The sequence below is a fragment of the Mercenaria mercenaria genome, chromosome 7, assembly GCF_021730395.1.
Source record: "Mercenaria mercenaria strain notata chromosome 7, MADL_Memer_1, whole genome shotgun sequence".
Lineage (NCBI taxonomy): Eukaryota > Metazoa > Mollusca > Bivalvia > Venerida > Veneridae > Mercenaria > Mercenaria mercenaria.
In genome coordinates, this window is record NC_069367.1 from 1,403,009 (window position 1) to 1,426,311 (window position 23,303).

The 23,303-nt window shown below is 36.0% G+C and overlaps 1 protein-coding gene across 1 annotated transcript; it reads right to left on the minus strand.

Moving 5' to 3' along the window:
• Nucleotides 1-7,295: 7,295 nt before the first annotated feature.
• On the minus strand, nt 7,296-22,110 carry LOC128558381 (A disintegrin and metalloproteinase with thrombospondin motifs adt-1-like). The gene is made up of 10 exons (XM_053547356.1): nt 21,659-22,110; nt 20,792-20,871; nt 20,581-20,649; nt 19,052-19,184; nt 18,651-18,779; nt 17,298-17,468; nt 14,038-14,208; nt 13,602-13,769; nt 10,468-10,645; nt 7,296-7,919 (listed from the first exon to the last, which is right to left on the minus strand). Exons 1-10 carry the CDS (start codon nt 21,741-21,743, stop codon nt 7,469-7,471), a joined length of 1,635 nt encoding a protein of 544 aa, XP_053403331.1. The 5' UTR covers nt 21,744-22,110; the 3' UTR covers nt 7,296-7,468.
• Between the last annotated feature and the right edge of the window lie 1,193 nt (nt 22,111-23,303).

A 23,303-nucleotide genomic window follows, 5' to 3' on the forward strand; every position in this document is an offset into this window, starting at 1 on the left:
ATTTCCTGACTTTTCTAAAATTTCATTTTTCACTGACCATTATCAAGATATCCCTAACAATTCACTGATATTGAAAAAAAAAAACAACAACGGCATTTTCGTCTGATTTTTAAGTGACAAGCCTGTAGCAGGCTTTGTTGGCTCTGGAAATACATCATCTGGGAATTTGTCAGACAAGCTGCCACAAATTAAGGGCCATGACTCTAAGGAAAATCATTTAACTATAACATTTAAACTATAAATACAACTAGGCTTCGAAGGCCGGTGTGCCATGCCAATTTCCAAATGCTAAAGTGTAATGTACAAGAGATAAGATGTCGTGCGTAGGAGATAAGATGTCGTACGCTCGAGATAAGGTGTCGTACACTCGAGTAAAGATGTCGTGCGCTCGAGATAAGATGTCATGCGCACGAGATAAGATGTCGTGCGTTCGTGATAAGATGTCGAGTGCTCAAAATAAGATGCCGTTCGTTCGGGATAAGATGTCATGCGCACGAGATAAGATGTCGTGAGCAAATAACAAAGATGAGGCGCGCTCTAGATAAGACGTCGTGAGCAAAGATGAGATGTTGTACGCACGATAAGATATCGAGAGCACAAGATAGGATACCGTGCACACGAAACAAGATGTCGTGCGCACGAGTTAAGATGTCGTGTGCACGAGATTAGATGTCTCGAGCAATGTTTAGTTGTCGTGCGCACTAGATAAGATGTCGAAAGCACAAGATAAGATGTCGTGCACACGAGCTAATTCAATCTTAAACAAAAAATGCATGTCCTAAACATACCACCGTAAGTACGCACACATTTAGTGTGTTCTATTCTGAAGAAGGTTTGGATTAGGTTTAACCCAGGTTTGTAAGTGTATATTTAATGCACGTGTAGAATTAATCCATTCTAATAACACTCGGATAACACTTTCATAGACATTGTTGTAAATAAGGTTTAATGAACTTGACAGATGCATACGGAGAGACAAGTGCTAACGTCATTTACTACTATGAAAAAAGGCATATACGCAGTAATGAGCCCATTTTGTGAAAAAAGCAATTATTGAAAACAGATTCTGTTCCAGGACAGGGTCCAGAGGGCCCGTGCCCATCCACTCCCCACGGTCGGTTGAGAGGTGAACTATATTCATCAAAGTTGCAGTCAAAATTTAGATTCAGTAATGCACCAGAAGCCACCATTTCATTCCTTTATTTCAATATTTTGAGTTGGGGTTACCCCTTCCTGTACATACCACACTCTATGCACCTTGTCGATGATTTGCTGGTGCCCCCATTCAAATATTTCTGGACACGGGCCTGGAAAGCACCCCTTAGAAAATGAGTCTTTATGCACGTTTCAATGTCAGTATTTGCTTTCCAGCATGTGTTGTACTACATCGCGTTCATTTTGTATCGATGCTTCTATGAGTGATATTTCTGTAAATGCAGATCTATAATCCATCAATAAATTCTTAATTTTCAATCAATAAGAAGCAAATTTTATTGTTGCTTTTAATGTTTTCAACTACACTTTACATCAATACAACAGTAGTCACATCTTCACATCAGTTGTAAATTTACACATCATTTTACATTTTTTAACTTCTTCAAAGTTCTGCAAATTGACACATACATTTTCATTTTCCTATAGGACTCTCCATATATCCAAAACGTATACGTACGTAGAAATCATTATTATGCAAAACTAAAAATAAGTTTGAATTGTTATAATAACAGTGTCAACAACATAAATATAACAGATTTTTAAAAAATTGTATCCATTTTGCATATGTTACTACGACAAGGATACGTTTTAAACTCAGTTTGAAGGACTTACAAAATAAAAAAATGTACCACCGATTCCAATTTATACCACAAAAAGTATTAATAACGACGTAGAGATTGTATAAAGACCGAATACATGCCGCTTTGTTCTTCATTTATATACGCTGGCAAGCACTTCAGGAAAATAAAATTTTGATCACGTATATATTTATTTCACAGGAAACGTATAAAACTATATTGAAATTTCCGTCTGTCATGTCTTGCTTAAAATGAGATAATATTTTCCTGAAATCGTCGACAAATGTAAAATTATCCACATACCCCTATATAGTCCAAGAAATCCGTGCATAAAAAGGGTCGAATTGTGCACCTTCTGTGAAAAGCATGAAACTTGGCACGGTAGTACATAAATATTATACGCTTCATTTAAGACTGGGAAGCGGCTTGGGGATATCCAAGATGGCCACAAAAATCCAAGATGGCCGCCATAATTCCGTTTACGAAGAAAATGGCAAAACACGCGTGTGTATCCTGTAATAAAGTTCGGAATAATAGTGGAATATATCTTACTCTTCCAGTATGTTTGTGATTTATATTAAAAACATCAATATGGCCGCCAAAATCCAAGATGGCCGCCAAAAATAATCTTTTATTTGAAAATGTCGAAATAATTGATTACATCTCGTAAAAGGATGTTACTTGGAACAGTCGTATATAAGACATATACCCTTATATAATCTAGACCATCGTATTGAAACAAAAACCATAATGGTCATTATATTCCAAGATGGCCAGCACTATGACTCTATCTATAGATTACATACTGACACTTGATTTTCTTTTCTAACGTATACAAGCCATGTTACATATATATTGTGCGGACTGAAAATACAATATTTTTATCTTATTTTACTTTTATTCCTTGATACTAAACAGTTACGTATAAAAGCTGGTTTCTTTTGTTTACGTGAAAAATCATTAATGAAAGTAGCCCCCCCCTCCCCCACCCCCACCCCCCTCACCCCCGTGCTCAACCTCCCTGTTTAAATGGGGCCATAAGTTAAAACAGTATCTAAAATTTCAAAGGGCAAAGGTCAGAAATTGATTTCAAACCGATTCAAATTAGTAAAGTATTATTTTGCCAACCTATTTCATGTGAAGGTTTTGTTCATATTAATAAATGCTTTGAGTAAATGTTTGTGATTACAAAACATTGTGCAACAATTGGCTTAGATAGGTATATAACAAGTACTTGTAAGGTCAATAATGCATATGTTAGTGTACAGTGCAAAAAGTAAAAAGGAAAACTGTTTTGTATTGATATTAGTTTCTTTTTCAAAGCTAAGACGAAAAGTAAAAAAGAACTTTGCAAGTCTAGACTCCAAACTGGTCATGTTCTACAAGATTTATCACCATCTTGTAGCCATCCCGCTTTCAACTTACAAAGAAGCCCCGACCAGGTTCACCAGACAGATGCACCCCCTCAGTCTCCGCCAAATTTATCTCAACACGGACTTCTTTAAATTCTCCTTCTTCCCTCACACCACAGTCCTATAGAACAGGTTACCCCCGCATGTTGCGACTCTGTCTGATCTTGAATCCTTCAAGCAGGCAGCGGCCCAGTTCCAGTATTAAAAATAGCAGTTGTTTTTAACCTTCTTTTACTCTAGATCTATTACTATTTTTAACATTTAAACAATCATGCTATGTCTCATAGTTTCACTATGTCCCGAAGACTTCTGCCAGTTTAACATTTATTCTTCACTAGTACTCGGCATGCACCCTGCCCATAATACTCACTAGAGGCGTGAGGCAGTAAGCATAGATAGATAGACAGCTATCAAGAACACCATTTTGTATATTAGTAATGTTCCATAAAGATAAACTTTTATAATCGTCTTGACAACATAACATACATTTTAGTGCATTTCAATAAGATATATACAATTTAGCACTCCTGTATATACATAAGTCTCCATATATAGCAATTTAACAATTTTTGGAGGCCATTTTGGATGCCATTTTAAATATCAGTTATCTATCATACATGATGCAGCTGCATCAAGCAATTCTGTAATCTAGAGAGTGAAATGTGTAAATGCATTTCCAAAATACAGTATTGATTATTTGTTAAAGGAATTATAGCATTGCCAGTTTGTCCACAAAGTCTTGAAACAAAAATCTTACTCAATTTGGCAGCCATCTTTAACGCCATTTTGGATATTAGTAATGTTTCATAAAAATAACCCTTTTATTATCCAATTGAACAATTTCCGGCGGCCATTTAGGACGCCATTTTGAATATCAGTTATCTACCACATATGATGCAACTGTATCATGCAGTTCTGCAATCTACAGATCCTAACAAACATTTTGGTATATAGAAACCTTTGTTTACTGAGATAGACCGGTACCTTGTCAGATATGCTTAGGTATTTGCAGTAGTTTTTGATTCAGAGTTGTTATATTTCATGGTTCTTCAGGATTGTAGAATCCGTTCAATATCCGCTATAATAGAATTCCGCTAAAGCTAATGCTAGAAGACGTGAGGGGAGTTGCACTACCTATTACCTTTTATGAACAGACTCAGTCAAACCGAGTTTGCTATTATTTTGTATGGTTGTATTCTATGCCTCCAAATTATCTAAAGACATATAAATTTATTACCATGGCATATAGTCTTGCAAGTTGTACCACTCGATGTACATTATCAAGGCTACTGCCCATCGCCTCAGTCTCCGCAAGACTCCAGTTACGGCATACGAACAGCCACTGTATGCAATCGCTAAACAGATAAAGCGAAAATAGGCCAATAACACATGGTGAGAATAAGGTTTTGATCACACCGGGTGGATTGTTTTATAAAGATAACAGCATGGAAGCCTATTTGGGACCTGCTAGACAATAGTAGATGGACTGAACACTATACGTTCGGACTATGAATCAGTAGACCTCATGTTGCGTTTTACATTTGACATCACCCAACTGTTCAAGAAGGCTACCCTTTAACACCTGAGACGTTGTCATCCTTTTGGAAAAGAATCCAAACATGTTTCGTAAATTTTCAACATTGTGCCCAGTTAACTGAAAAGTTAGAATTCGTTTCCGGTTCCCTCCATGTTTCCATGTTGGGAAGTTTGCGTTAGAAACAATTCTAGAACTACGGTCATCACTCGAGAATCTGTCTACGAATGTAACATTAAGTGAACTATCCATAATTAATGCGGGGCTGCAATCTTGAACAGATTGAAAACGGGTCCCACTAAGTGTTTATTGAAAATTCTCCATCGGTGCTTCAAACATACATGTAAAGGTTCTTCCAAGAATTTTCAACAGATGTGACATCTACTTGTAGGATATTCTCAAAGCTGATCCGACCCCATTATTCTGTTGTGAAAAATGGAAAACCAGCAGCACCTCCCTTGAAAGCAACATCGGGGATCACAGTGTGGCAATTGCAATTTCCCAGGGTAGTGTAATATTGCCATTATATAAGTGGTTTGTTTTCCTTTCGTATGACAGAACATGTGCAACAGAATTATCGTGTCAATACTGCCATAATGGAGCTGTTAACATATGAGCCGTGCCATGAGGAAACCAACATAGTGGGTTTGCGACCAGCATGGATCCAGACCAGCCTGCGCATCCGCGCTGTCTGGTCAGGATCCATGCTGTTCGCTTTTAAAGCCTATTGTGATTGGAGAAACCTTTAGCGAACAGCATGGATCCTGACCAGACTGCACTATGTTGGTTTTCTCATGGCACGGCTCATATAAGGAATAGCAGCCTTACTGCGACATACCAAGAGAGAGGGGCACTAAATATTGTTATTTGTCTGTCTCCACAATTATTATTTTCATTATTTGCTGCAATGAAACATGTACGTTTTAACTAAAAGGGCAGGTTAAACCTAGGGTCAGTCAATAACAGAAGAACAACATACAGAAACATGAGCAATTAGGGCTGTATATGGATAATTAATCGAATGGAAATTACTTTGACCTGTTTTATATATACGAGGTCAGGTGTGCATTTCCAAAGGAAATCCATTCCTTCTGGGTGTTTTTTTTGCGGCCATCTTGGATTTCATTGGTCGTATTCATTGACTTATTTACCAAATGTAAGTACTAAATTTTTATGAGCATATTTTACCAATCTTTGTACAATCATGCAACGTCTAACATTATTCATACAATATGTCCAACTGACGCAAGATTTTCATGGAAAAAGTATTTTATGGCGGCCATTTTGAATTTTATTGGCCATATTAAATTCATCTATTCAATGTCAGCTTTACAATTGTTAGAGGAGCACATTATACAAATATATAAACAATATGCAATGTTTCAAAATGTTGACAGTATGACCATGTCACGTACAATTTTCATGGAAAATATTTTGTGGCAGCCATCTTGAAATTTGTCGGCCATATTGAATTCGTTTATCCACTGTTAGTATATAATTGTTTGAAGAGTGTACTTCACAAATACATGTTCTACCTGTACCATGCAACGTTTCGTAGTTTTCGCAAAATTCACCCATTTGAAGAGCGTTTTTATGGAAAAATGATTTGATGGCGGCCATCTTGGATTAGGCCGCCATATTGAATTTTTTCTGTTTGCATATAGAGCTTATTTGTAGCTAAATATTACTTTCTGCTACATTTTTAAAAAAAAATTCTCGCCATGTATACCGTGCTAGAGCAGGTTTTACAAAAATGTTCACAATGGCGGCCATCTTGAATTTTGGTGGCCATTTTGAATTTCTCCAACCTGCTTCCCAGTCGATGAATGACAATACATCAATCTGCAATCATGCCAAGTTTCATACTTTTCACAGAAAGTGCACAATTATTTCACCAATTTCTTGGACTAATAGAAAATTTGTATCTTTTAAGCGTCAACAGTTTGTATTTTTTAGAGACCATAAAAATCTTGTATCATTTAGCGTTAGTTTTGTATCTTTTAGCGATTCTCGATTTTGTATCATTTAGCGTTGGTCGTATCATTTAGCGTCCGTTTTGTATCATTTAACGTCAGTTGTATCATTTAGCGAAGTGGTATCATTTAGCGTCCCCACAGGGGAAAATAAAATGCCCTTGGGTATCTCTATTACGAGGCTGTACATGGAAAATTATTTTTTTTATGTCAGTCAAATACAGTACACCATTGATGATCATTCCAGTCGATCTGCACAGAGATTCTATCAAAACTTTGTCTCGTAAAATATGTTTGAAACAAACGTATACTCCAGTTTCAACGGAAATAAACTGTAACTCTACTAAAGGATCTGAGCCTCCCCATGAGAAAACCAACATAGTGCATTTTGTGACCAGCATGGATCCAGACAAGCCTGCGCATCCAGTTTTCTATAATTGTAATAGGCTTTGAAAGTGAACAGCATGGATCCTGACCATACTGCGCGGATTCACAGGCTGGTCTGGATCCATGCTAGTCGCAAATGCATTATGTTGTTTTTCTCATGGCGCGGCTCATTTATAGATAAGATGCTCTAAACATTTCTGTTAGTTTATTTTGCTAGAGGGCCTTTACAATTATTTAGAGAATAACATGGGAACAAATTTTCAAAAAAAAAGAAGTGGAAAATACAAAATTTAGGAATAAAATGTATCTGCAAACAAAAAGAGACATCGCCAGAATAAGCTTTATCAACAACTCAAGACGGAAACACAGCTAGGGATCCGGACTAACGAGGAATCCACTGAACGCTGAGGCAGAGTGCAAATTATAACTTCTGTGTGTACAACGTACATTAACAACGTCTCCCTTAACAAGATGCAAGGTGGTGGATCCTGTTGTAGAGAGAGTTCCATCGCTAGTTGATGCTGGATTTTCTTGATAAAAATCGACTACAGGGTGAGAATTTTTTTGAATCTCGCACGCGAAAGTGTTACTCCCTTTATTTTTTGCAGTAAGATAAGCTTCAAAATAATACAGACCTGGATACAAGCAAGTGAAATTACCATTATTATAGTGATTTCCCTCATTCAATACAATGTGTTTAAATGATATGTAACAGAAATCAATAGCTAATACAGGCACATCTACATTAAAAAGATGTTTGTGGGATAAATATATTCTGCAATATCCGTCACTCGGCTCTTTTGCAGTAAAAGCGGAAAGCCTTCCTGAAATAAGTAAGGAAACACACCAATAGTGACTAAAATGGAAAAAATGAATCAGCTAAATTGATTACTTAATAATTAATTTTGAAGCATTCTTTGTTTTTAATAATAATGATAACAACGATAATAATAACAAGTGAATTAAATGTCCCCCACCACCCTATTGGAAGGCACCTCATTGTAATATAATGATCTGATAGCTGTCTTAACTTAAACTAAATTTTGCATAATTTTATACAGACTTCTACAGTTGTTGATGGTTTCATAACATCTATAAATATAAATCAGTATTTAATATCAATTTTGATAACAGTTTTTGTGAAATTTGTGGGAAAATATGAGTAAAAAAGAACGATAAGAAATCGTCATATAAACGGGAAGTAATTCTGAAGAAATACACCAACAAATTTTATCAAGTGTGTCCATACCACACATCAGCTTATATAAAAATGTTTTACAGACTAGTCAGAAAAAGATAAATGTTGATTTTTGACCTTCAGGTTGACCTTGACCTTTGCACTAGGGTCTTGGTATGGCACATTTGTGCAAAGTATTGGTCATACAGAAAAACCTTATCGACATTTGACCTCTAATTATTACCTTGACCATTGAATTAGGGGTTTTTGGTTTTGCGCATGACACATCGTCTTAACATGGGGTACATTTGTGCCAAGTAATATTAAAACCCCTTTAAGGATTTTTGAGTTAAAGACCGGACAGGAAAAAATGCCCGTTGGCCTTTGACTGCCAAGTGTGGCCTTTACCTTTAAGGTAAGGGTATGGCTTTTTCACAAGACATCTTTTCTCATCTAGGGAAATAATTGTGCAAACTGATATTTCAAATCTTTTCGCATGAGAAGGTTATTGACCAGACCGAGAAAAAATGATCTCTATGTATTAACTTAACCTTTAAGCTTGGGTTCTGGGTGTTGTGCATGACATGTCGTGTGATTATGAGGAAAATCTAGCCAAGTAAGTGTGTTCTCTTGAGGGATGACAGAGTTCTGGACCGGACAGGAAACAGCACATGTTCATGCCATATTAACATTTGACTGCCAAGCTAGGGGTTTAAAAGTTCTGCATGAAACATTGTCTTTTCATGGAGTTAATTTGTGTAAAGTAATATAAAAAGCCCTTAATGAATGGCAGAGTTATAGACCGGATAGGAAAAGACCGAAAATTGTGACCTTGGCTTTTGAGCTAGTGGCCCGGCTTTTGCGCATGACACGTTGTCTCATGATGGGGAACATTTGTGCCATGTTATAATTATCATAACCCTTTAATGAATGACAGAGTTATAGACCGGATACGAGACTGCGGACAGACGGACGTTCCTACATATGGGCTTTTATGTGGAAACTTTTTAATAAGAATATTGATACATATAAGCTTACGGAATGAATGACAGAAAAGCGCAATCTTATAGTCCGCGAAAACTTGTTTTCAACCAGTAGGGGACTAATAACAATTATAATAATGACAATGACAAGAAGTACAAGAAGTAAGAAATATAATCTTTTTTGTTTTCAACATAACTGCTAAATGTGCACACAATTTATTTCTAGTTGTTTATTTCAATATTGGCCATTGTGATCATCCTGCGTCCGACGCCCATGACATGCTTCGTCACCAATTTGACTGTTAACAATCTAGAGGTAAACATTGTGACAATCTTGGTAGATTATCACTGGATGATGCTATATACCAAATATCAAAGCCCTTGTGCCTGTGCTTTTGGACAAGAAGATTCTGTATGAATTTTTATTCTTTGATCAATTTTGATAGGGGTCACCCAAAAATAATTCCTGTGAAGTTTGGTGCAAATCCCCCCAGTAGTTTTGAAGAAGATCTTTTTTATAAATTGCTGACGGACGGACGACGGACAACACGCGACGGACAACGTACATCAAGCGGTCACAAAAGCTAAGATTGAACCTTTGGCTCAGGTAAACTAATATCAAAAGGAAAGTTGGTGCCATGTTTGATGCAAGAAAAAAATAAACATTGGAAAATCAACTAAACAATGAATAAAAATCCAAGTTGCAGTGATGGTGCATCAGGTAAGTTTCTGTTATGCCATTATGCTATCTTAATGTCCAGCATAGATCTGTCATGTGACTTCAGCAAAACAATTGCAATGAAAGTAAGTCTATATATAGTAAAATATTGAGAACTATTTGAAACAGTAATTATGAGACAACCATTTGTTCATGTCAATTTCCCATTTTCCTATTTATGTCTGTATACCATTTACTGACGGCACAAAAAGGATTAAAAGGATTTTCTACCGATAACTGGAGAGCTCTTAGTCAAACAACTGTCAAAGTCACTTTAGTGCATGATTGTTTGAGATCCGTACATGACCCTAACAGTTTTTTTATTGATAATTGTCAAACGTCATCTTAAGAGCGGCTGCGTACTTCTGAAAAGAACATATCCAGTAAAAATGAGCCATAATCGAGAGTGTATTGCACATGCTCTTGTTACATTTAAATGTATAATATAATGTTTGGCGTCATAAGTCGTGAAGTCAATTATTGATATAACTTACTCGGGCAGGGTTTAATGACACAAGTTTGTCCGTCATATGGACTTCCTGGACATGATCGCCCGCCGGCAGATGGAACTGGACTATCACAGTCCCTTAAACGTGATCTCATACCCGTGTTACATGTGGCGCTGCACTGTGTCCACTCAGTCCAAGTACCCCATCCTCCGTTTGTCTCTACATACATGTAAGGTTAAAATTTGAGAAGGAATAAGAGTTCGTCGAACACGAAATGTCACCCCCCACTTGATGCAGTAATTACACAAGGAACAGAAAGTATTTGCTCACTGTAAACAATAGTTCTACTTTTCTGGTTCAATGTGACCTTGACCTTTGACTTATTGGCCTCAAAATCAATAGCAGGCATCTGTTGGTCATGATAAACCACCCTATTAAGTCTCGTGATCCTAGGCCCAAGCGTTCTCAAGGTATCGCCCGGAAAGTGTTTAAATGTTCCGGGTCAATGTGACCTTGACCTTTGGCCTTCTGATGTCCATATCTATAGGGGTCATTTACTGGTCATGACCAACCTCGCTATCAAGTTTCATGACCCTAGCGTTCTCAAGTTATTGCCTGGAAACGGTCTAAATGTTCCGGATCATTGTAACCTTGACCTTTGACCTACTGACCTCATATTCAATAGTGGTCATCTGCTGGTCATGATGAACTTCTCTAAGATCTTACATGACCCATGGCCTATTCTCAAGTTATCGTCCAGAAACCATTTAACTGTTCCAAGCCAATGTGGCCTTGAACTTTGACCTAATGACCTCAGAATCAATAGGGGTCACCTGCCGGTCATAACCAATCTCCCTATCCATTTTCCTGATCCTAGGCCTGAGAGTTCTTGAGTTATCGCCCGGAAACCGTTCTACTGTTCCTGGTCACTGCGACCTTGACCTTGGACCTACTAATCTCAAAATCAATATGGGGCCATCTGCTGGTGATGAACAATCTCCCTTTCAATGTTCCTGATTATAGGCCCAAGCGTTCTAGAGTTATCGCCCGGAAACCGGTCTACTGTTCCTGGTCACTGTGACCTTGACCTTTGACCTACTGATCTCAAAATCAATAAGGGTCATCTGCTGGTGTTGTCCAACCTCCATATCATCTTTCATGATCATAGACCTTAGCAATCTTGAGTTATCATCCGGAAACCGCTTAACTATTCCGGGTCACTGTGACCTTGACCTTTCACATACTGACCTTAAAATCAATAGGGGTCATCTGCTGGTCATGACCAACCTTCCTATCAATTTTCAGGATCCTAAGCCCAAGCATTTTTGAGTTATCATCCAGAAACGGATTGGTCTACAAACCGACCGACCCACCGACATCTGCAAAACGATATACCCATCCTTCTTAAAGGAAGGGGTGGGGGCATATACATATTGATGATTAACGTTATCCTTTACAAAATATACTGAACGAAACAGATAAAACTCGCCACTTGTTATTTTGACAATATGCTACCAATTACATATATAAGTTTTTAAAAATTAGCGTACCCTCAGAAAATGTAGGTTATGACTATTCAAAATGTCCATAAAATCAAACGGAGTCATCATATAAATACATTCCAATATCAAGACTTTACAAACTAGCGAAAAGGGTCATCTGCAAAAAAAAAAGAATACACACACACAAACATATATATATATATATATATATATATATATATATACTAAAGTAAATAAATTCGTATTCGTATATTGTCTGAAAAGAACATTTTATCTTATTTGCTCGTTTCTGTTCAAACACGCTTAAGCTAACATGACGTCACGCTAACGGGCGATGACGTGAATGTTTTTGTTTTGACCAAAAGCGCTACGATACTTTATCTACGGCTTTATATTAAGGTCATGTAAGAATCGAATAATGTATAGCAAAGTCGTTATTTTACTTAAATTAATACTCTCAAAATCGGTTATACGTCACAAGAATAATTCACTCGGGCTACGCCCTTTACTTGTGAAATAATTTCCTCTTTTCGTATATTAATAACGTTTAAACGCGATTTTTCCATACATTATTTCTTAAATAACCGCGCGATATTTAACCATTGTCTAGTAATAATCAATCTGTACACTTTTGATTTTTACAGCTGGTACACTCCTTTTCGAAAAACAAAACATTTCTTTTTTTTCTTTTTGTTTCTTATTAAAGATGAGGACGTACTTTGAGTGATATCGAAATATTGGCAAAATAACAAGTGGCGGATTAACTGTTTATCCTTAATAAGTACAACTTAGACGCTTCAGTCAATATAGTGTGAACAGGGCTTGACCAAATCTTCATGCTATAAACAATATCAATGCCATGAAATCAAAACGTGGCCGATATGGAAACAAATGAAAACGGCTTTGTTAGAAAAGGCTCCTAGTTTCATACGTCGATGGTAGTTCAGCAAGGGTGAAAAGTTTAAAAAAGTTTCTAACTGCATGACAAAATTTCGCCTGCTGATTAAAAAGGATATTTACAGGATATTTTTAAAGATTTTTGCACATGGTGAACTCTTTCTAGAATAAAAGTCGAATCCCTACTTTCGGTTTGTTGTAAATATATTGTCTTATACATCACATCTCTCGTTGAAAATTCAGGTCCTTATATTGACGCTTTAAAGATATACATAACTGTAAATGATCAAGTGCAGAAGCTGCTTAGCACGCTTATAAAAATTCAATACAATAGGGCTATTATAAAAGTAGCTTGATCTGGGATGTTGTATTTGGCTCGAGTGGATTTTTGCCAGATCGGATCTCAGGAGGCGCCGAAACGCCAAGTGTGATCTGACCTCGCAAAATCCAAGAGAGTCGAATACAACATCCCAGTTGTAGTTACTATTATGACGACCCTTTTATTATATACATTTACCTTTTCTTGTGTTTTGATTTTGAGCGAAATCTTCAATGTTTATCGATGTTAAAAAGGAAGTTCGTGAAGTTTTTATGTGTGTTATTTATAGAACTCTGTCAGATCATTCATATTAATGAAAGTCATACATAATTTGGTCTGCCTGTTCATATTTTTTGTGAATACAAGCCGAATTTTTTAAAGAATTAATACAGATATATCATAAAAACATATATCATTCTCGCGGCGACAGAAGTTGTACATGAACAAAATACGGTACCTGGACAGGATTTAACACTGCAAGTTACAACTTGATATGGATCGCCTTGACAATATTTTCCTTGAATTGACGGTAGTGGATTGTCACACGTCCTTGAACGTGTTTTGATACCATCTCCGCAGGTTCTACTGCAGGTGCCCCAGACTGTCCAGTCCGCCCAACCACCGTCTGAAATGTATCAGCTTATAAATGTAATGTTAAGGCATGCTATATAATTCTTTATTGGGAAAAATGGGTAAAAGACGGCTGATTGAGCTATCTATACATGAATGACATATAATCCGAATAACTTCAAATAACAATAATCAACTAATACATATATAGATGCATACTTTTTTCATTAATATCTTTAATCTAACAAAGTATTATATCAGTAACGGTCTTCAGAAATGTTTTGCATTGACAACTCAGTGAAAAGATGCATTATAGATATTACCTGCACATGCATTGGTAAGACAAATTTTGTCATCTCTCGAATCTCCGTAGCAATGGTCTCCAAACCTTGCAGGATACGGGTTCGAGCATGATCTATCCCTTCTCTGTAAACCTATACCACATGTAGCACTACAACTTCCCCAGGGTGTCCAGCCGGCCCATGATCCATGTACTATGAGATACGTTTGCGAATACATTAAATCCGTTTAAATTGACATATAAATATCTATAGTAATAAAACCGTTTTAATCAGATCAGTTTGGAACATACACAATGACTCAACAGATCGCGAGATACTATACTACAACGGCCCATATTTTGTTAAAGTCACAAAATCACACATTGCTTTTAATTCACAAACGAGGAAAGAAGTAAACAAAAACAACTAATTCAATGTAACACCGTAAATATTCTTTCAAAGAAACGGTAACTGCCATAAGGATGTTAAAATTGCATGTATACATATTTAAAAAAAAATATTTGCTCGTTTGCAACCCATTCCAAAGTAGTTGTTTCACCTTTTTTGAAAAGTATGAGGTTCTACCTGGTTGTAGATAAATAAAGATTTTATTTCATGAGAGCATGCCGTTGATATGTTTTATATTGTGATAATGTAAACAGTGCTTGGAATAATTTTAAATCAATTTTTGTCTCTACTTTAGATACCATTGCTCCTCTAAAATCTGTTCGCATAAAACAAAGAACTGAAGAATGGGTTGACTCTGAAGTTCTAGAATGTATTAAGGCTAGGGATAAGGCTTTTTATAATTTCAAGAATGTCAAATCTGAAGAAAACTTTAATCTTTTCAAGTCCTCGAGAAACAAGGCTAATACTGTTATTATGAATGCAAAAAAGAACTTCTTTAAATCTTCTCTTGAAAACAATAAAAATGACTCTAAGTCTTTATGGAAAAGCCTAAAAGATCTAGGTTTACCAAGTAAGAATAATCAGTGCTCAAGTAATATTGGTCTGACCATTGATGGTAACATTTGTTTTGATAAACTTAAGGTGGCAGAAAAATTTAACTCATTTTACACCTCTGTTGCAGATAAACTTGTGAGCAAATTACCAAACTGTGTTAATAATTTTGGTATGAATTTTGCTTTTAATTTTTATTTTTCTAAAGGTGTAAAGCCTGATAGTTTTTCATTTTCAGTTGTTTCTGAAAATAAGGTTTTGAAATACCTAAACAATCTTTGTCCAAATAAGGCGACAGGTTTAGACGGGATTCCCTCACGTTTTGTTAAAGACTCGGCCTCTATTATTGCTGGTCCACTTTCACATGTTATAAACTTGTCAATTATACAAGGTACTGTCCCTGATGAACTTAAGTCTGCTCGTGTAGTGCCTTTGTACAAAAAGAATGATAAGACGGATGTTGGGAATTATCGTCCAGTTTCTATCCTTAGTATTGTATCTAAGATCTTTGAGCGAGTCATTTATGATCAGTTAGAACAGTACCTTGTGCAAAATAGTCTTTTGTATGAATATCAGTCAGGTTTTAGACATGGGTTTTCAACTGATACATGCCTTATTCACCTCACAGATTATATTCGTTTTCAGATGGATAAAGGTCATCTTGTGGGTATGGTTCTTTTAGATCTACAAAAGGCATTTGATACCGTCAACCACTCAATTCTTTTAATGAAACTAAGAGCATTGGGTCTCACAGAGTCCTCTATCAGATGGTTTTCTTCGTATTTGTCTGATAGACGCCAATTGGTTGAAATATCATGTACTTTGTCTTCTTCTGCCAATATAACATGTGGTGTGCCCCAGGGATCTATATTAGGGCCTCTGCTTTTTCTTATTTATGTGAATGACATGTCAGCTGTTGTAAAAAACAAGCTGCTTCTCTATGCTGATGACTCAGCAATTCTTGTGTCTGCCAAAAACAAGTGTGATATTGAAAATCTCTTAAGTCAGGATCTGAATATTGTCAGTCAATGGCTTGTATGTAATAAACTATCTCTTCACCTTGGTAAGACAGAATCTATTTTATTTGGGTCAGTACAAAGGTTAAAAAACATGGTAATCTTGATATAAATTGCAATGGTCAAACTATTGAATCCAAATCTTCAGTTAAATATCTTGGTGCAACCATTGATCAAAGTTTGTCATTTGAGTCAGTGGCTAGGTCTGTTATTAAGAAATCCAATGCTCGGTTAAAATTCCTCTACCGTAAAAGTGAATTCCTCACTTTGCACACAAAAAAGCTCTTAGTTACATTACTTGTACAATGTCATTTCGACTATGCCTCTTCTACTTGGTTTAATAGTTTAACACAGGAATTAAAACACAAGTTACAGGTCACACAAAATAAACTTATACGTTTTGTGTTGAATTTAAATCCCATGTCACACATTGGAATTGAGCATTTTTCACGTCTTAACTGGTTACCAGTTTCAAGTAGAGTTAATCAAATAACTCTCTGTCATGTTTATAAAATAAATTCTAATATTGCTCCTTCATATTTAAGTGAACACTTTACCCCTATCAATACTGTTCATGATTATCCCACAAGGTTCAGAGCAAAGGCAAATGCCTCCCTTGATGGTACAGGTTTTTCAATGTCAGATAGTAAGAGATATGCTCTCCCAGTGGTCAAAGGTTTTGGGAAAAAAACATTTGCTTATAATGGTTGTTGTTTATGGAACAGTCTGCCACAAAATGTTAGGGATGCCACAACCATGTATTCATTTAAACGTAAGGTTAAGGAACATTTTTTAAGCTTAATATGACTTTTAGTTAGATTGCATTATAGATAGATTTTTGCATTGTGTTTTTTTACTAGTCAATCATTTTTTATACTAGTCAATCATTTTTAAGCATAGGATTTTTATACAAACTTATCTTCGGGTATTTTTCTGTGATTATTTTTTTACTGTGATAAATTATTCTTCCTATGTCATACAATACTATATCTTAAGGACCACAATGGAAATAAGAGTTTATTTTAACTCTTTTTTGTGTAATCCTTAACATATAATGTTGATTGACATGGCTATATTAATTCATACATGTTTGTTTATTGTTTGATTGTATGTTTTAATTATAAGTCGCCATGTAAATTGTACATTTTATGTTGAAATAAATCTATCTATCTATATGTCGGTAGTCTACAATGAACACATTTTTTTTTTAAGAATGTGCAATATAAAAAAACTGCAGGTATTGCGTAAGAAGATTTGTTATATTAAGAAGGTAGATATTGCAAAATTTTATTTCTCTCATTAGAGTCATGGTACAAACTTAATTACTTGGACAAGGTTCCTCTGTACAGTCTTGTGTTTCGAGTGATTGTCCCCCACAAAAATGACCTCCGCCTGAAGGTGCTGGCTCCGTGCAATTGCGAGCGCGTGTTTGTAGTCCAGTACCGCAAGTTACGTGACAATTTGACCATGAAAACCAACTTGACCAGTGTCCATTGACTATTTAAAAGAAAGAGTGATTACTTGTTTCTGGACGATATCGATTATATACTATAATTCAACTTAGTTAAGTTACGTCCATTTAAATAGAAAGGAAAGAAATAAACTTTGAGCAAAAGAGATGGCCAATATCTCTTTAATTAACAGTTTCTAGTTTTCCTTCAATATATCTAAATTTCTACAAACTTTTACATTTAAACTAAACTGGTCTCTGTATGATATCCCTGCGCACCAAGTGCGACCATTTATCTGTTCAAAACCAATTTACACTAACAAAATGTCATCAGACAATATGTCAAACGAAGTGCGTCTTATCTCTGAAATTATGATTTAAAGATGGATAATCAGATTTTGGCCATGTAACGGATTTGTTCGAAACTTTAGCATCTGATCATTTACACTAATTTATGTTCACTTAACACATAATACAAATTAGATTTTCACTGGAGGTATTTTTAAAATCTCATTTTCCTATCCTGGTTGCCCAACCAAGATAGAGTTATTTTATCATAAGTATAAATTTGATAAACATACTTTGCCTAAGGAAATGATAAATATTAGACATATTGTAATATATTTGTAAAATATTTGCATTAAAAATTATGTATTTAGATGGAATTCATTAGAAACGCAAGTTTGAAAATTTATTATTACCTCCCTTTGCCTATCTTGGTTGCGCAACCAACATAGATTGGAAATAAATGAATTCAGAAGCTACACACAGCTTTAAAACTTGCAATTTGGTTCAGATTGTTCAATAGTTGATATGTCTATCAAATGCAAATGTAAAACTAGACATTGTATCGAAATAAAAGGAAATACCCAGCTTTTCATATACTTTCATATTAAAGGGGAGTAATTACAAAATTTTATAAAAATAATAAAATATACATTTCAAATAGGAATCTAACTCTATGTAATCGGTCTTTTTGTTCCTTAAATAATTCTCTACCAGAATATACAAAAAGTAAAAAATGTCATTAAATGTTGATTAAATGTGATTGACCACCTTTAAACCAAAGTTAATATATCTATGAGATTAAATGACGTATTTCTATGTACTAATCTATTGCATATTTTCCCTCAATTTCAGATTAATTGGCTTTTTGTTATATTTCGAACCAAAATGTTGGATGAATTTTAACATGCAATGGTGATGAATTCACTTAAAGATAAACTTGCCGTAATTACACAAGCCGCAAAATCTTCTACACAGCGTGTTTGCCTTTTCTGTATCAGAACACATTTCAACCATAGCTCCAGCAGTGGAGCAGTGTATTTCCGTACTGTCCGAACATTCTTTCTCTGAGACTGTTAAAAAGTCAAATATTTACGAACATGTTTATAAATCACAATCAAATACCAACTGGATGATTACTTGTAGAAACTGGTGTTCAGCTGTTACATTTACAACATGATGATAATATTGATACTTTCTAACATGAAAGGTTCGTACATAGTGAGGTTCCCAAATTTATTCTGACTTAACATTTAAAATTTGAACTAGCTAGGATATGTTTTTTTAGCCGAGTAGTAACATTAGTTTCAAAAGTCTTTGAAATGTGTGAACCAGATCAACTTACATGAATGCATACAAAGTTGTCTGTTACAATGTTGTTCCTTACAACATTCAAAGCAAGGTCCTGTCATTGCTGACCTACCAACTAGGGACCCAGACCCGACGTTATTACCCTTCGCAACAATAGCTTTGCATTCCTGAAAGACATTTAGGATGTGGGTTATATGTCATGAATGACTATTTAATACTTTGATGGTTAAGGAAGGAACTGGGCACCACCTCCAGCATTTCTTTTTCTGGCATAAAAATAAACCTTGGTTGAAACATCGACCTTCCGCTAGTGAAATGGTTAGATGTCTTACATAATTATATCAAATTGTGAGTTACAGAGCTAGGCTCATACGCAATGTGGTCAGGCAGTAAGTGACCCCAATTACGTAGCTACGGAAGCGCTTTTACACAGAATAGATTTATACAGATTTTAATAACTATCACAACAGCAATCTTTAAGTGCCATGTGGCGGCTGTAAAAAGTCTCCCCGTACTTGGATTCAGTGTTGTTATATTTTCTGGTTCTTTGGGATCATGGAGTCCATTTAACATATGTATAATAGAGTTCCGCTTAAGCCGGTGCTAGGGGGGCGTGAGAGGTGTTGCACATTTCATTACCTCTCATGAGCAGACTCAATCAAACCGAGTCTGCTATCATTTTTCTTGGTTGCATTCTTTGCTTCCAAAGGATCTTATTACAGTTTTTTTTTTACTTTTCACAACAGCAATCAATCTTTAAATGCCGTGTGGCGGCTGTAAAAAGTCTCCCCGTACTTGGATTCAGTGTTGTTATATTTTCTGGTCCTTTGGGATCATGGTGTCCAATCAAAATATGTATAATAGAGTTCCGCTTAAGCCAGTGCTAGGGGGCGTGAGAGGTGTTGCACATTTCATTACCTCTCATGGACAGACTCAATCAAACCAAGTCTGCTATTATTTGTCTTGGTTGCATTCTTTGCTTCCAAATGATCTTTTTACAGATTTTATTTATATAAATTTAAATACCATGATATGCTTTTTTGATATTTGAAATATCTTTTTTTTGTTTAGATTTTGTTTGGCCATATTCAGTTATTTAAACACTTCAACACCATCATTTAGAAATAAAGTTTGACAAAATAATTTCAAAAAAAATTATAAGCATGGCTCTAAATTACTATGTAATTAAACTGAATACCAGAAATAGAAGAAGCAAGCCGAATGAAGTTTACGAACAATGTCATATATATATGAGCCGTGCCATGAGAAAATCAACATAGTTGGTTTGCGACCAGCATGGATCCAGACCAGCCTGCGCATCCGCGCAGTCGCAAAGCCACTATGTCGGTTTTCCCATGGCACAGCTCATATATAGATTATAACCATATCATTACTATGTCCTAATTACATTTTAGAGTCACTTAAGTACAAACTTCTTATCTGTAAAAATATGGAATTATTATGATCATATGTACATTTAAACCTGGTGTTATTTAATGAGTGAGACTTGGTCATTTAATCCATAATACTAGCTGTAATTTTAAAAGCAACATTAGAAGTTACCGTATCCAGCCGACATCCGAACGAATATAAAATTCCATTTGGTGTTTGAATATGATCAGAGAAGCAAATCTGAAATAACACAAAATCTGAAATAACAAAATGCATCTGACAAATAAGGAAAGCAAAACCACTATCGAAAACTCAATTAATTTCGATTGAAATTCTTAAAATATTTACATTCTAGTTAACGAAATACTGTATTTATTAATACCTCGCCCGCATTGCATGTTGTTGTAGACTTGCATTCGGAGATGTGGGTAGCATTGGTACAAGTGTAACAGTCAAGCCCATCTGAAATAATTGTACGATAATCTATTGTAAAAACGAAACACCGTTTCTTAAACAATAGTCTGGAGTATAAACGTGAATCCTGCTGAGCTGGTTTAAAAATAAGTTTCTCATTATTAACACTTCTCGTAATAATCATTTTATACACTCCTTAAATGCATTTTATTGATGCAAAAAGATTTCTGTTGCCAGGAATATGCTTCTAATATTTCTTAAACGATGTTTTTATGGTTAATTGATTCAAATTACGAAAACAGATGTGTTGGAATTTTTCAAACATATAACAAAACTGTCACTGTAAGCAATACATGCCCCCGAAAAAGACTTTGAAACAAAAGCTTGATCGAATAAGAGCAGTAAAATGGTCTGACTATATTAGTCTAAACTGTTAAAAGTTGAGATTTGTATTGACTGTCAGGTAAAAATTGATGTATGCTGTCACCTGGTCCGACTTGCCTACCAAGTTTTGAAGTTTCTGAACGGACGCACTCTTCAGTTAATCACAGTTATCAACAAGACACAGATCTGTTGATCAGCATGACCTTGACCTTTGACCTACCGACCTCAGAAAAGAAATTATCTACCGTTTACAACAATCATGCCTAGGACGTTTGAGGCTCTTGAGCTGGTGTTCTTGAGTTATTGATTGGACAGGCGGACAGGCGGACAGACGGACAAACGGATGGTCTAGTTACTCTGCCGTCCTACGGGGACATAACTATTCCTGATTGTCATTAAAGATCAAAGTTTAAGATGATTTAGTTATTTAATTTGTTTATTTAACACTCACCTGTTCTACCGATGCTTATAAAAATGACAAACACAAGACACCCTAAAATAGATAAAGATCCTATAACAATCATGCAAACAATCATAATAAAATCTGGAAAGCAGATCCCTCGGAAGCACCGAGAACAAGGCAAATAGTGAAAATTGCAGACTCGGTTTGATTGAGTCTGTTCATGGGCAGTAATGGAAAAAGCAACACTGCCCACGCCCACTAGCACCGGCTTAAGCAGTATTCAATCTTCAAATCTAAATGAGTTGAAATCAATGATCCCGAAGGACCAGAAAATATAACAACACTGAGATGAAGTCGGGGCGACATTTTACGGCCGCCACACAGCACTTAACAAGAGTCACAACGACACTATTTAGGTCATATGGCGACTTTACATCATTTATGCCCTGCATACCTATTATCATATAAATAATAACATCGTTCATGCCTTACATTTATACTATTATTAAAATTTAAATAAAAGTATATAATTACATAGTTGTCGTAATAAACAATATAACTTATCTTTCGATATTTTCATATTTGCCGCACCACGCATTTGACGACACAGCCTTCCACTCCCCACGACAGCACTGGAATAGCAGAAAATCGGGCCTGGTTGAAACTAGCACACCTAAGTAAGATAACGAGTGACCTCTTCCACAAAATGCCAAAAATGGTTCAAAATCGTTTTAAATGTTTGCACAACTCACGATTTTCAAGTACGTTCGCTTGCAAACTGGGAATGTCGGGGGCGCGCTGCAAAACTCGGCGTTTAAGCAGCGCCAATTATCGTGTTACCAGTTACTAACTCTCGCCCCGCGACCCCGCTAATTATCGTGTTTTCGCTCCGCGCCCCCGCTAAATAGCGAGTTTCCGCCCCGCGCCCCCGCAATTTGAACTAGTAAATTCTTGTGTTTTCGCTCGGCGGGGTCGCGGGGCGAAAACGCGAAATGGCAGAAATCAGCCACCATAAGTTTGCGTGATACCTTTTGTTTTTACATTGTGATAACATTCTTTGACCCAACTGAGAAAAATATGGATAGTTTGCAATGATTGATTTCCGGTTCTCAATTTTCAAACCGTTGAGAAAAACTCGTCAGATGATTTCTAACAAGAGCTGTCTGATGACAGCGCGCTCGACCTTTAAAAGGCTTGTTAGTACAAAAGATTTATAATAGTTCTGCTACAACTGTGTCACAGTAAGGGTCAAAATTCTAAAACCTCATGTTGGAAACAATTGTGTATTTTCGCTGCGTAATAAAAAACTAACCGAAACTAAACGAAAGCTAATTTCTTCGATTATTTGGACTAATCTTAAATAATTGCTTTAAATCAAACAAAATCCCCACATTCCTCTCAAATATAAAACACATCAACATTAATAGCAATCTGCTGAAATTGGTTCAATGTTGGATAGTTATCCTCGTAAAATATTATGAAATTGACTGAAAATCTTAACCGAAAATGCTTTCAAGATGCAAGAAAACCGTACTTTCTGGCATCCAAAATCTAAAAAAATTTTCGGAGGTGATCCACCGAAACCCCCTTTATAGAAGTGGGAAATCCCCCCTCGTGCCCTCCCCCTTCGGCGTCCCATGGCCGGACCACTTTTCGAAGCTGGCGACGGGCCTGAGTCCTGCTGTAATTGACA